The 14,538-nt window shown below is 46.9% G+C and overlaps 1 protein-coding gene across 26 annotated transcripts in view; it reads right to left on the reverse strand.

Moving 5' to 3' along the window:
* Positions 1-289: 289 nt before the first annotated feature.
* Positions 290-14,538, reverse strand: part of CLASP1 (cytoplasmic linker associated protein 1) — a 269,463-nt gene continuing 255,214 nt past the window's right edge. For all 26 annotated transcript variants that reach the window (XM_044242650.1, XM_044242649.1, XM_044242648.1 and 23 more), the window contains 3 exons: positions 13,179-13,385; positions 11,559-11,675; positions 290-3,433 (listed from right to left, as the gene is read on the reverse strand). In XM_044242650.1, the coding sequence (XP_044098585.1) occupies positions 3,347-3,433; positions 11,559-11,675; positions 13,179-13,385 (411 nt within the window). In that variant the 3' untranslated portion in view covers positions 290-3,346. The remainder of the gene's footprint in view (positions 3,434-11,558; positions 11,676-13,178; positions 13,386-14,538) is intronic.

Consider the following 14,538-nt stretch of genomic DNA (forward strand, 5'->3'; position numbering starts at 1 on the left):
GTCCAGCCTGCTTCCAGCAGCAGCCCCTGAGCTGAGTTCCCGGAAGCTAACCTTTTCTCTGCTCAGGCAGCCCACCTGGGTCTTTATGTCCAACCCTTCACTCCACGCTGCAAGGTGGCAGCTCCCGATGGCAGGTGGGACACTCCCCCTAGAGACAGACTGGACATCGAGAAGACTCCCTTGAAGGAGCCACCTCAGATTCTTTATAAATGTGTCCCCTTCTGGGATTGGGGAAACAGGATAAGCTATCAATAGCATCAGGGGAGGAAAAAGCTTCAGTGCAAGAAACTGAATTAAGTTTCATTTATTCTAGGGCAAACTCAAAAGGGTTTTTTTTTGTTTGTTTTCTTTTTTAGCAAATCCTAGCACATTATTAACAAAAAAATCTGTACATTTGCCATGATACACTTGAAAGTGAAACAAATAAGATATAAATACAGATATGGATGTAACATGAAAAGCCCCCAAAAAACAAAAACAAAACCCAAAAAACCCAACCTGGGGGTGTGGGGACCATGCGTGTGAACACAGCGCCAACAAAACTATTGTGGTGGCTGAGAGTTTTCCGAGCGTTGTTTTCATTTCCAAACATCATTGTTAGCAAAGTCCTGGTGGGATTCTACAAAGTTCTTATTTGCTGTTAACGTGTAGTAGTATGCTTGATAAATAAAGGGCGGCAGGGAAAGAAAAAGACTGATGAGACCAGAATCGGTTGCATCACCTGCACAGGGGAGAAGCCGGTGGGGGGGCCACGGAGAGGCAGTCCCGGGCCGTCCGCGCCGGTCCAGCGAAGCACACACAGTGTACTCGGAGGAAGCTGGTGCCCACCCGCAGCCTCAGCCTGCGGGCCGCACCGTGGGAAGAAGCGGGAGCCAGGAGGGAAGCCGGCCCCAGCGGGAGGGAGGCTCGGGTGGGCTCTTCGGGGTCCTGGACGGTCCAGTAAACAGGGGCAGCAAACACAGTTTTGCAGTTTTGGGTGCTTTGCTCTGTGTGGTGTTTCAGCCCAAAAGGAGGCCTGCAGGGAGGGCGGGCGAGGCAGCGGCTGCTGTCCGGGCTTCAGAGGGCAGAGTCGGTGCGGCTCCCTCCCTGTGAGGTGGTGGCAGCGGCATGCGAGTCTCCCCGGCCAGGGCAGCAGTTTTGACTGAGGCCAAGAGACCTGTCCATGATTGCATCTCTAGGTGGGGAGACTGAATCGGGGAAGTGACATTCAAGGCTAGCCCTTTTTGAGTACTAGGAGGACATTCGGCAATGTTCAAGGTTCTTCCCAACTGCAGGCGGCGGGGCCTGGGAGACCAGGGAGTCAGAGATTTCAAGGAGGAAGGCCTTTTCAAATGCATCAGGTGTGAAAGAACTCATAAATAGCCTCACTGGAACGCACATTTCTAAGACAGAGGAGTGATCAAAAGGTGCCCTGACTCACTTGTTGATTGTAAAAAGGAAATCCCACTAGTGAAATATTAACAAATGGTATTTATCAATGAAAGTAAGGCCTGGTCCTGCTATGTTCTGAGCCAAAAATAAGTCAATATTCAACCACTTAAAATGCACGCCTGAAGTTCCTTCAACAGCAGCGGTGGGGGGTACTTCCCTCCATGTACGAGAGACCCCTACACACACACACACACACACACACACACACACACGCTCTCTATGAAGGCACCCTGGCTTCACTGTTCCTGGACCTTCATTTTCAGTGCCTAGCTCCAAATCAAGTATCTAAAATAAATTCTTAATGAAACTGAGTTTATGTGTGCTATAGTGTCGCAACTTCCAACACAAGGCCACAGGGCCAGAGCAGGGGAGCGTCTAGAGATGTCCGTGGTGACCCTACATGTGTCTCAGTGGTGCTGGCTGCAGGGGATTCAGCATTGGAACAGTGAACACCTCATGAAAAAAATACTAGAGTAGGCATTTTTCGGAGAAAAAAACCAGTTCCATTTGGACAGAGGATAGAAGTCTTTGTGATGGCATCAAGGATTTCCATTTGGCTTTGAGAATTTTACTCAAAATGGATTTAACCAGATTCCAAGTCTAGAGCTCCTTTTACTGGAGCAATCACACCCTTAATAAAATATTTTCAGAAGGGTAGTTTCTCTGATAATTTCTCACTGGAGAAAAGGAAACAGACTTTAAAACTGGGTTTCAAATTCTCTTTTTCTGCAATTTGCCAGCCGCTAAACTACTTTATCCTTAAACAAGGATTATTTCAACAGATGAGCAAGGAAGTATTTATATTCATAAAATAAAAAAAAAAAAGATTCTGATACTTGGCTTCTCTGGACTTTTCTTTGCTTTTACTCTTAAATTAAACCGAGAAGGCAAAACTGGGATGACAGCGTCGCCTTTTACCAGATTGACGGAGAACGCTTCAGAACTGAACAGCCTAGGTGGAGGCTGCCGGGGAGGAAATGAGATGGCGCTAAACCCGAAAATCCAAACCACCAAGCACCAGGGTCAAGGCGGAGGCCTGTTAACATAGTGTCTCCCTCCCCAAGAGCTGAGGAGCAGAATACAAACACACACACACACACACACACACACACACACACACACCTTCTCTTGTACCTTCCACGCTTCATGAAATGCCACATTAGGCACCCATGATGGCCGTTACAGATTTACCTTGATTTTTGAGTTTGGATTGAAAAAGAAGAAAGATTTCAACTGGAGGCTCCGGGTGGGGATAGTGAGAGTGGGGTGTTCGGAGGGGTGGGCAGCCCGTCCTGGAAAGAGCTTGTGGAGGGGGCCCTGGGCCTCCAGTCTAGATCGTGTACAAGCAAAATCCCACGTGGTTGTTAAAAGACTGTCTTCAGGCTTTTCTCTCTTTCTTGCCAAGACTGGACTCACATTCTTAGTAGGTCTCACAGTACAACTCAAAGACGTACGACCCTGTCCTGGCGTCACAGGCCGTATCCAGAAGAAGTAAGCGAGGATGAGAGAGAAGCACAAATTAACATACCCTCCTCCGATGTTATTAACTAAGAGAAAATGCTATTTTCTACCAAGTATTGGCTAGAGAGCTCTGATTTTTTTGAAACTGCGCCCCACACACCTGGTTTTGTGATCTCAGCAGACTGTACAAGATGTGTTTACATATGGCTCTTTTCTTATTCCATTTGCTTTGTATGAAGATTGTAATACAGGCCTTGCTTCCTTTACATTCAGTACCAGTAAGATTCTACACAAAAGCTGAAAGGGACCAAAATACTGATTGTAATAAATATTTGCGGGCCTCCTTGTACTGACTGGGCAGCCGATGAGGGGGAGGGTCGGGGAGGGTCTCTGAGAGGCACCACCGATTGCTTTAGGGCTACACGAAGAGACTCTGGTGCTGCCATTAGCTGCATTAGCTGTGTGTGGACACATCGGAGGAGGAGCTGCTGTTGCTGTTCGTGGTTTGGGCCCTCTTTATATATAAGTTTAGTAGCTTCATCTGCAAAAAGAAGACACAAACGCATTAGCAGGAGGAAAGCAATCAGAGAGCAGACAACGAAACAAACCCAGGTGACGATAAGAAAACAGCATGTTATGGGCACCTGCATGGTTCAGCTGGTTGTCTGCCTTTGGCCTGGATCATAGATCCCAGGTCCTGGATCCCCTGCTTGGGGGGCGGGGGGGGTGGTGGTGGTACTCTGCTTCTCTCTCTGCCTCTTCCCCTGCTCATGCTCTCATAAATAAATAAATATCTTAAAAAAACAAAACAAAACAAAAACCCGAAAACAGCATGTTCCATTTACTTAGAACCTATGACTGCTGCAGCACACATCCGCTAGGGGTGAGGGCCCAGCCATGGAGGTCAGGATCTAGAGAAGAACGAGTGGCAATGGGTTCTCAGGAACAGAATGAAAGGTGCTAACCAGGTGGGTCACAGGGCTCCAGGGAGACAGGTATGTGAAGGGCAGAGGTACATGTTCCGGGGTGACTGCGGCCAAGGGCTGCATGCAGCTATCAGGGAAAGCAGGGCACAGGCCCGTGTACCTTGGGGACAGGGCAGGCTAAACAGGGCTATGGGTCAAGTCTTCTGACCTTCGCACCTTTGTTGAATCTGCTCCTTTTGCACGCACACCTCCTCTCTCCACCCCCATCTCGGCTTCCTCAAGCCCACTGCGGTGCTGTGACATCTGAGACCAATCCCAAAGGCTGTATCTGCCAAGCCTACCCTCATCTGCTCATTGGGATGCTCCCATCCCTTTTTTCCAAGTCCTGTGGCGTGGGCACTGCACTCTGCCTCAGCTCATGCCACCCCGAGCTGCAGTCAGCGAAGCCCTCACTTGCCGCTTCCCAGCAAGACAAGACCTCCCTGACGCCAATGTTTTTTCATTAAACCACAGCACCTTGGCTGTGCATGCGGCTTCCCAACGCAAGGGGCTTCCATAATCGGATCTCATCTGCTCTTAACGTAGGCCCACTAGGACCCTACAAATATGTAAAACAGTGTAAAACATGGTAGGTTCTTAAATGCTTCTTGAAGCCTACTAAGTTAGTATGTTATATGGACCATCTCTGTGATCATATGAAGAACAAAAAGAAACAAGTATTTATGGAAATGGAATACCCAGAAAAAATGCACGTAACACACAACTTGTAAGACGGAGGGAATTATGAGATATTTCCTATCCACAGCTCTTTACCTGTCTTGCTCTAAACAGGCCATGATGCCGGTCTTCAGGAGACCCAGGAGGAGACGCTCAGTGTGTACTGCACACAAGAAAGTGGGCCCCCAGTGACAAGCGGGCACCGGGACAGCAACTGTGCGGAGCTCCTAGGGGAGGCTAAGTCTCCCAACATATCACTCAAAGGGAGTCAGCAGTGTGTCTGAGGCCCGCTGCTTTTACTCCACAGTCCAGCCCCGGGCGCTCCGCACACCAGCACTTGCAGCGCTGCCTTAGCCTTTGTAACTGAGCCAAGTACGGCACAGTTTGCTTTTCTTTCTGCACCGCTTAAAATCTTAAACATTTTATTTTATTGAGAGATTTTATTTATTTGGGAGAGAGAGACAGAGAATGTGTACGAGTTGTGGGGGCGGGGGAGAGAAACTCAAGCAGACTCCCTGCTGAGTGCGGAGCTGACTAGGGGCTCGATTCTGAGAACCTGAGATTGCGACCCAAGCAGAAACCAACAGCCAGACACCCAACCAACTGAGCCATCCAGGCGCCCCATGAAGCAGTACCACCGTTTTATACAGGGATTCTAATGTTCTAAGGTTCTAAGTGATACAGTCATGGCTGACCAGGTTCAAGGGAAACCCTAGTCATCAAACAAAGCGGCAGCCTGAGGCTCAACAGATTCAGCACAGTTCTAGAGCCAACTCCATCATTAACTAGTTGTGTGACTTCAGGCAAAACATTTTCTGAACATCAACTTCCCCTCCTGCAAAATGAGGAAGGAGTTCATAAAGATCCTTCGAAGGGGGCAGCACAGGGGTTCAAATGAAAAGGCTGGGGTTCACTTGCTCCATGAGCTGGTATAAGTTCAAACTGTAGACTGCTATAACCTGAGGGTGTCAGATGTGATCCCCACAGCAACTGCTAAGAAAACAGCTGCAGAATATACACAGACAGAATCGAGAACAGAAACGTTTCAGTACACAAAGCAAACACAAAAGAAGACAGTAATGCAGAAAAGCAAGGGACAGAAACAGCTCTATAGCATATAGAAAACATATGCCCAGATGACAGAAGTCTCCCCTCCCCAGGAGTTGCTTCCAGTGGAGATGGTGAGACTCTCCTGTGAAAAGAGAGACTAGCAGGATGGGTGAGGAAAACATGGTCCCACTCTATGCTGTCTATAAGAGACTCACTTTAGGGAAGATAAATGAGGCTGAACGTGAAAGGCTGGAAAAAGCCAGCCCATGTGAACCATAATCAAGCATGCAGGGATGGCTGTGCTAATCATATTGGGCAAAATAGACTTTAAATCAAAAAAGTTTACAAGGGACCAAGAAAGTCCTTATATTCATAAAAGGTCAATACACCAAGAAGATATACCAAGTGCAGACATTTCAGTGTATAGTAACACACCAGCAGAACGTCAGAAAAAAACACTGACAGAATTGAAGGGAGAAAGAGTTTTACAGTAACAGTGGGAAACTTCAAGATTCCATTCTTAGTAATGGGGAGAGCAACCAGAAGGAAGACAAGGAAACCAAAGACTTGCACACTATGACAAACCAATTGGATCTAACAGACACATCTAGAATATGCTACACAACAACAGAATACACATCCTTCTCAAGTGCACACTGTCCGTGCTCCAGAATAGGTTGTGTGTCAATAGGTCTCAATAGATTTACAAAGACAGATCCCATACAGAGTGTCTTCTCGGACCACAACTGGATGAAGTGAAAAGTCAGCCAATGGAAAGAAAACAGAAAAATTCACGAATTTGGGGAAACCAAACAACACACACTGGTAAACAGCCAATGGGTCAACAAAGAAATCACCAGGAAAATTAGAAGAGATCTTGAGACAAATGAAAACGAAAACACAACATACCCAAACTTAAAGAACATAGCACATGCAGCACAAAGAAGGAAAGGTATAGCTGCAAATGCTTAGATTAAAACAGAAGGAAGACCCCACGGCAATGACCTAACTTTACATCCTAAGGAAGTAGAAAGAGAAGAATAAATTAAGCCGAGAAAGAAGAAAATGATAAAGATTAGGACAGAGATAAAGAAAAGAGAAAAACTGAGAAAAATCAATGAAACCAAAAGTTAGTTTTTAGAAAAGATAAACAAAATTAACACATCTTTACTTTAGCTCAGTTACCTAAAAAAAAGGAGACTCAAATTACTAACATCACAAACAAAATGTGGGACATTACAACTAACTCTATAGAAATAAAAAAAGATCAGGGGCGCTTGGGTGGCTCAGTCAGTTAGGTATCTGCCTTCGGCTCAGGTCATGATCTCAGAGTCCTGAGGATTGAGTCCTGCGTTGGGCTCCTTGCTCAGGAGGAGTCTGCTTCTCCCTCTGCCTCTCCCACCACTTGTTCTCTCTTTTTCTTTCTCTCAAATAAATACATAAAATTTTTTAGAAAAGATTTTATTTACTTATTTGACAGAGAGAGAGAGATCACAAGTAGACAGGCAGAGAGAGAGAGAGAGAGAAGCAGGCTCCCCGCTGAGCAGAGAGCCCAATGTGGGGCTCTATCCCAGGACCCTGGGATCACGACCTGAGCTGAAGGCAGAGGCTTAACCCACTGAGTCACCCAGGTGCCCTAAATATGTAAGATCTTAAAAAAAGAAAGAAGAAGATTATAAAATAAACGTAGACCAACAGATCAGACAACCCAGATGAGATGGACACATTCCTCAAAACATCAAGCCTAACCAGACTGAATCATGAAGAAAGAGAAAATGCAAACAGATCTGTAATTAGTGAGGAGATCGAATCAGTAATAAAAAATCTCCTAGGTGGCATCGGCCCTGTGGCAGATGTGGAGATGCAGCTCTCTGTAAAGATCTTGATGGTAAGGCAGTCATTCTTGAGGTCAAGCCTAGTGACACCCCCGAGAACATTAAAAGTCAAATTCACAACAAGGAGGACATCTTGCCCGACCAGCAGCATCTGATTTTTGTGGGCAAACAGCTGGAGGGCGGCTGCACTGTTTCAGACTGCACTATCCAGAAAGAGGCCATCCTGTACTTGGAGATTCACCTGTAAGGTGGCATCATCGAGCCCTTCCTCCGCCACTGGTCCAGAAATCCAACTGCGACAAGATGATCTGCTCCTAGGGTTCTGCTCACCTGCACCCCTGCAGTCACCTGCCACAGCAAGTGTGCCACGGCCACAACCTGTGCCCTGAGAAGATCAAATACTGCCCCTCCACCAGCTCTTTTTTTGCCTGCAGACCCATTCCTTGCCAGAATCCCCAGGCCCTAGGGCTTCCATAAAGTCTCACTTTCATTGACTGGGGCAGTAAAACAAAAACAAAAACATAACAACAAAAAACTTCCTTCAAAGAAAAGCCCTAGACCAGATAGCTTCACTAGTAAATTCTACCAAACATTTAGCAAACTAACTCCAACCCTTTTCAAATTCTTCCGTGAAATAAAAGATTAAGGAGCACTTTCAAACTCATGCTGTTAGTTCAGCATTGTCCTGATGCCAAAGCCAGATGAAGATAAGAACAGAAAACTACGAGTCAGTACCTCTTATGAACACTGATGTAAAAATCATTGAGAAGAATCTAGCAAACTGAATTCAAGAGCATATCAAAAAGAGTATACACCATGGTGAAGTGGGATTTGTTCCTGAAATTCATTGATAGCTAAACATATGAAAATCTAATCAATATAATTAACAGAATGAAGAGGAAAAAAAAACACATAATCATTTCAATTGATGGTAACTAAATTCAACATCCTTTGATAATAAAATTACTCAATAAACTAGGAACAGAAGGAAACTAACTCAACATATCAAAAATTACATCAAAAGCCCACAGTGAACATTATGTTCAATGGTAAAAGACTAATAGTGTTTCTTCGAAGATCAGGAACAAAGCAAGGATGCTGATACTCCCCACTTCTGTTCAATTTGGTACTAGAAGTTCCAGTCAGAGAAACAAATAAATAAAAATAAAAGAAAAAATAAAAGGCCTCCAAACTGGAAAGAAGTAAAATAGTTTCTACTCATAGATGATGAAGATCTTATATGTAGAAAACCCTAACGATTCTCCAAAAAAACCCTGCTAAGACTAACACATTTAGCAAAGTCATAAGATATAATCACCAGTTAATGGAGAAAGGGTTGTCTTTCCAACAAATGGTGCCATGGAAACTGGATATCCACATGCAAAGGAATGAAATTGGAGCATTACCTAATATCACATAAAAATTAATTCAAAATGGACCAGAGAACGTGCATGTGTGAGTTAAATTATAAAACTCTTAGAAGAAAACACAGGGCAAAAGCTTCACATTAAAAAAATTTACGCATCAAAAGATAAGGATTAATATCTAAAATATACAGAGAACAGCTAAAACCCAAGAACTAAAAAAAAAAAAAAAAAAAAAAAAAATTCAAAATGGACAAAGGACTTGAGTAGATATTTCTCCAAAGAAGATAGACCAAGCAGCCAACATAGGACCACCAGCCACTGGGATGGCCACCATCAAAAAAGAGAAAAAAAAAAAAAGCTGGTTAGTATGTGGAGAAACTGTAGCCTGTCGGTGCTATTCTTGGGACTGTGAAAGGGCACAACCACCGTGGAAAAGTTATTCTAGGATTTGGCAATTCCAGTCCTGCATGGGTAACCCAAAAGAACTGAAAGTCAGGTCTCAAAGACTGATTTTTATACATACATTCATAGCAGCATGACTCCCAAGGGCCACAAGTGGAAAGAACAAGTGTCCATTACCAAATAAGCAGGCTGTTGTATGTACACATAATTGAATATTATTCAGCCTCAAAAGGGAAGGACATTCTGGCAAATGCTACCACAAAGGATGAACCTCAAGGACGTTATTCTAAGTGAAATATGCCAGTCACAGAAAGACAAATGATTCCACTTTCATGAGGCACCTGAGTAGTCAAATTCAGAGAGACTAAATAGAACTGTGGTGGCCAGGGGGTGCGAGGAGGTAATAATGAGGAATTACTATTAATGGGTACAGAGTTTTGGTTTTACAAGATGAAAAAAGTTCTGGAGGTGATGGTCACATAGCACTGTGAATGTACTTATTACCAGTAAACTATAAAAAATGGTAAAGATAGCAAATTGTAGGTTATGTATATTCTGCCATAATTTAAAAAAAAAAAAAAAGAAAGAGAAAAGAAAGCTTATTCAAGGTCATAGAGCTAGCTAGGAAGTGGGGGGCAGAGACACAGGCAGGTTGTCTGACCTCAAAGATGCTGTTGCTGCCACAGCGACAGGACACTCTTAAAATGCCCCATATGCCTGCCTTCTGTGTCCTTGCATTGGACCCTTCTCTACAGAGAAACAGGAATTCTTTTGTTTCTAGTCAAACAGACTTGGCACCATGTCTGTCAGCTACTGATTTTCGGTAGTGGAGACATATACATGAGTCTACAAAAAGAGTTATCCCATTGAACGACCGTAATAGGATGAACTGGGCCACCGAAGTGGAGCAGCGCGAGGGCCGGCCTCCCTAAGCCCTCTGAGCAGACTCAAGCTGTAACCAGCTCTGGCCCGAGGCCACCGTGGAAAGGAGCAGCAGCAGGCCAGCTGCCGGACAGGGATGAGAAAACACCTGCATCTTCTCAATCCATATATATTGGAAAGGTCGAATGAGATGACGGGACAGCTGCCTTACTGAGGAAAATGAAAATTGCTGGACAAAATCTGGGTCTAGTATAACTTGGGGATGATTTTTAAAAGTTGAATTTCCTCTGTGAAAGTTGTCTTCTAGTTCTCACTGCCGGTGACCTTTGTCTCAATATTCCTCAGATTGTGGCTAGGATAGGAATCAGTGAAGAGTCTTTTTGTAGGAGAAAAGGAAAGGAGGAAGTGAAAATGGAATCAGGCAAAGAAGCCCCGAAATCACTTCTCCACAGCTGCCTCACTCATACCCCCCGACCCCACTGCTTATTTCTGTCTGCGAGAAGAGTCAAGTGTCTCCCCCAGGATCGGTGGTGCTCAAGCAGGGGAGATTCTGCCCTCCACGAGTGATGTGGCCATGTGCAGACTCCACGGGGATTACCAGCCTGATTACTGACGGTGGGGGTGCTACCGGAAGATTCAGAGGGCAGCGGGAGTGCTGCTGATCTTCCTACAATGCCCAGGAGAAGTCCTGAAAAAAAGGTGGCCCCAAGTGTCAGTGGTGCTGAGGGGCAAAAATCCTGCTTGGGCAGAGGCAGGCAAGCTGGCCTTGCCACAACTCTGGGGAAGCAAGGCCCTGGCTGTGAGGCTTACCAGCTATGTCGGGAACAGCTCCATGTGGAAAGACATAGGGCCTTACTTGTTGATTCTACCCTTCATAAGGAGTGCATCAGGCACCTCCAGCTTCATGGTTTTTTATCCAGAACACTGCCAGGGTGTTCTAACTCCATGTTGACGTACTTCCCCCATGGGCAGTCCCTGGAGTAGCCTTGTCACCAGGACAGAGGCCTGCAAGGCCCAGGAGTTCAAGCTGCCACTCCTGCCAGAGCCTGGGGCATCTACCTGCTCTCAACTGGCAGGCTCTTCAGATTTTGAAACCAATAAGCATGTTAGCCATCCTTGGCTGCAATGAGCTAATCAGCCTTTTATTCCACATTTGGCCTCTGATTCTAGAAAACACTGAAAGGAACATGAGAGGCAGCATAGTGAGGGAAAGCTGAGCTGTGTGTGTCCTTGGGCAGTTAAATGTGGCATAACTGCCCCTGTCCCCCAGGGATGTTGGCCACGAGCGAATGCATCAATACACGGCAAGCGCAGACAACAGCGTCCAGGACCTGGGCCTTGGCAAGCACCTGTCGAGCGCCTGCTATCATGACTGCTGACGGCCATGGGGGACTCCGGCTGTGTGGAGGCCAGAGCTGCAGCCAAGCAGATCCATGATGGCTGGCAGAGCCCAGGTGTGCGACCGGCTCATGTAACACTATACATACCTTGCTCCCCGTGAGCTGTGCGAGGTGAGGTTTCAGCTCTTCTCCAATTACGGAATAAATTGCCACTAAGCAAAACACGCTGGCCTTACGTACACTGCTTTCGGTGTTGTCATAGCCCTACAAAGTCAGAGGGGACACAAAAAGGAAATGAGATCAAAGAACTGCTTCACAGTCAACGTCTCACCCACATTTCCACAAATGCCCTCATAGTTCATCCATGAACTTGCTGCCAATGACCACAGCACACCTGAGATCTGCCACTGAACCCACAGAGGTCACAGCTTCACAGTGTGGAAAATGAGCTGGTTCCCAGGGTCGGAAGCAGGAGGCTGGCCGGCAGCACAGTGGCCCACCTGTGCACAGGAGGGCTGCTTCACCAGAGCTGTCGTGGCAGTGCCCCCCGACATACATGTGTGCCAGAGAGACTGGGACAAAAATTTGGGGGGGGGAGAAATAGCTTGCTTCTTTCACATTTCTCCCAATGGTAAAGCAAATATATCTGTTTTTAATTTTATCTTACTTGAAAAAAAGTGCAAGTGCAAGCATGAGTAGGTGGTGGTGGGGGGAGCAGAGGGAGAGGGAGAAGTAGGCTGCCCGCTAGCCTGACCAAAGGACTTGAACCCAGGACCCTGGGATCATGACCTGAGCCAAAGGCAGACGCTTAACTGACTGAGTCACCTGGATGCCCCCCGGGGAAAGCAAGCCTTGTGTGAAAATGTCTTTTAAGAAACGAGAACTGCATCCTGCACTCCTGTGGGCAGAACCTTTGTGGGGGCATCCAGGTCCACAGCCCGACACGTGCATCCTCTACAAATGGGCCTTGACCTACCTATTGGCCTGGCCCTTGCCCCACTCAAATGGGACTACTCACTGCTGTCCCAGCAGCCCTGAGGATTTTTCAGTCTGCATTTAACGTCCCAAGCCAAGTGCTCAGCAAGCAGCAGTATTTATTAAACTGTGAAGCTCATTTCTCTCTACCCTCCCCACTGAAATCACTCTCTCCCTTCCAGGGTGCGACTGTAAACTGGCTCTTCTGTGAGCCCTCCTCTCTCCACAGCCCCAGCCCCAAAATCAGCCCTCAGCCTCTGATCTCAGCAAGCTCCACTCGTACCTACAATAATGGCGCGGGGTGCCCGCATCTGGAGCCTCCCGCACTGTTGTATGGGGCCCCACGTTATGCCTCATGCTTAGAAGGCTTTCAGTAAGTGACTGCTGGAGAGCAGAGCAAGGACCTGGAGCTGATCCCTGGCCCACCTTGCCCAGGGCTGAGGCCCACAGATGTGCCATAAGGCTTTCTTGAAGGAATGAACAACAACAAAAATGACCAAAATATATTTACAGTAAACAGAAAGCTCATTCCTGGAGCCACAGTTCTAATCTTCCAGGAAGATCTTCCTGCTACCTTCAGGGGTGGGTGCATTAGAAAACAGAAGGCGTAAGGTGTCCAAGCCATACAGCTGCACAGGTTCCTAAAAGCATAGGTCGGCACCTGCCTTTTCCTCCCCAACCCTTGAGTGAATGGGGAGAGCAAAGCCCCCATGTCTCCAGGTGGGGCAGTGCCTGCTCCCGGCCTCAGAGCCCCGTGCAGACAGGTGCCGGCCAGCCGCCAGGAGGGCCCACCTGTAGCAAGCCTGGGATGATGTCAGCGAGGAGCTGCAGCAAGGACTCCTTGGCGATCCTCTCGACGACTTTGGTCTGCATCTTGATGGCGGCGAGGTTGATAGGGTAGTCGGCTGTTTGGATGATGGGGCAGAGGACTTTGATGCACTGCTCTGGGTGGATGGAGCTGGCCAGCGTGGACGCTGCCTCCTCGGCTGCTCTCACTACCTGCAACACCAGGTCCCACACCAGTGAGCTCCCGAAGACCAAGTCACACCGATGCCTAACTCTGGAACATACTTCACCGGATGCCTCTGGCTAATTTTGTATAAAGAAGTAAAAGCAGAGTGGTTTGGAGGGTGATTTTACAGGGGATGGGGGCATGGGAAGGTAGGCATGTGGATCCTACCAGAAGCCCTGGAGAAGTAGTTCTCCAAGTGTTGCCTCCCCCCTACAGCAGCAGCATTCCTGAGAACATGCTAGAAATCCAGCTTCCCTGGCCCCAACCCAGACTGGCTGAATCAGAGACGGGGGGAGGGGGTAGGTGGGTAACGGAGCCTAGCAAGCTGTTTTGGGTTTTTTGTTGTTGTTGTTTTGTTTCATTTTAATGTTTTCTTTTAATCTGATAGGGCACCTGGTGGCTCAGTTTAGTATTCTACTCTCGGTATTGGCTCAGGTCATGATCCCATGTCTGGTCCTGGGATGGATCCCATGTCTGGCTCCCTGCTTCTCCCTCTGACCCTACTACCTCTTATGCTCTCTCTCTGCCAAATAAATTAGTTAAAGAAAAATCTTTAAAAATTTATTTGAGACAGAGAGCAAGCACATGTGGGTGAGGAGGGGTAGAGGGAGAGAGAGAATCTCAAAGCAGACTCCCCGCTGAGTGTGAAGCCTGATGCAGGGCTCAATCTTACCACCCTGAGATCATGACCTGAGCCAAAACCAAGAGTTGGATGCTTCAACTGACCAAGCCACCCAGGCGCGCCCCCAGCAAGCTGTTTTAATGAGTACTTGGGAAAGTGTCCCATACAGAAAAATTTGAGAGTCTCTGACCTAGAAGATTAGGACCTAAAAACAAATATAAATGCTTTCCAACAGCCTGTGGGACATCTGCAATCAAAACAGCTAGAGAGACGCCTAGAAGAAAAATGGCTTCAATACTTAGGATTCCATGGAAACGCCTAGCTGTAAAGCAGTTGGAAAGGCTCGGAAAGAACTCTCTGGGTTTCCCTGGATTTCTTAGGGAACGCTGCTTTTCCAACAATCTGTGCTGGTATCCCCTCGCCCTGCACTCTGAAGGAAGCGCATGAAATGGCTACCTCAGGGCCAAAGAAGCAGCCTCTGACCTCTGAAGAGGTCATGATGTGCAAGGACACAAGGT

This window comes from Neovison vison, chromosome 3 (assembly GCF_020171115.1).
Source record: "Neovison vison isolate M4711 chromosome 3, ASM_NN_V1, whole genome shotgun sequence".
NCBI lineage: Eukaryota > Metazoa > Chordata > Mammalia > Carnivora > Mustelidae > Neogale > Neogale vison.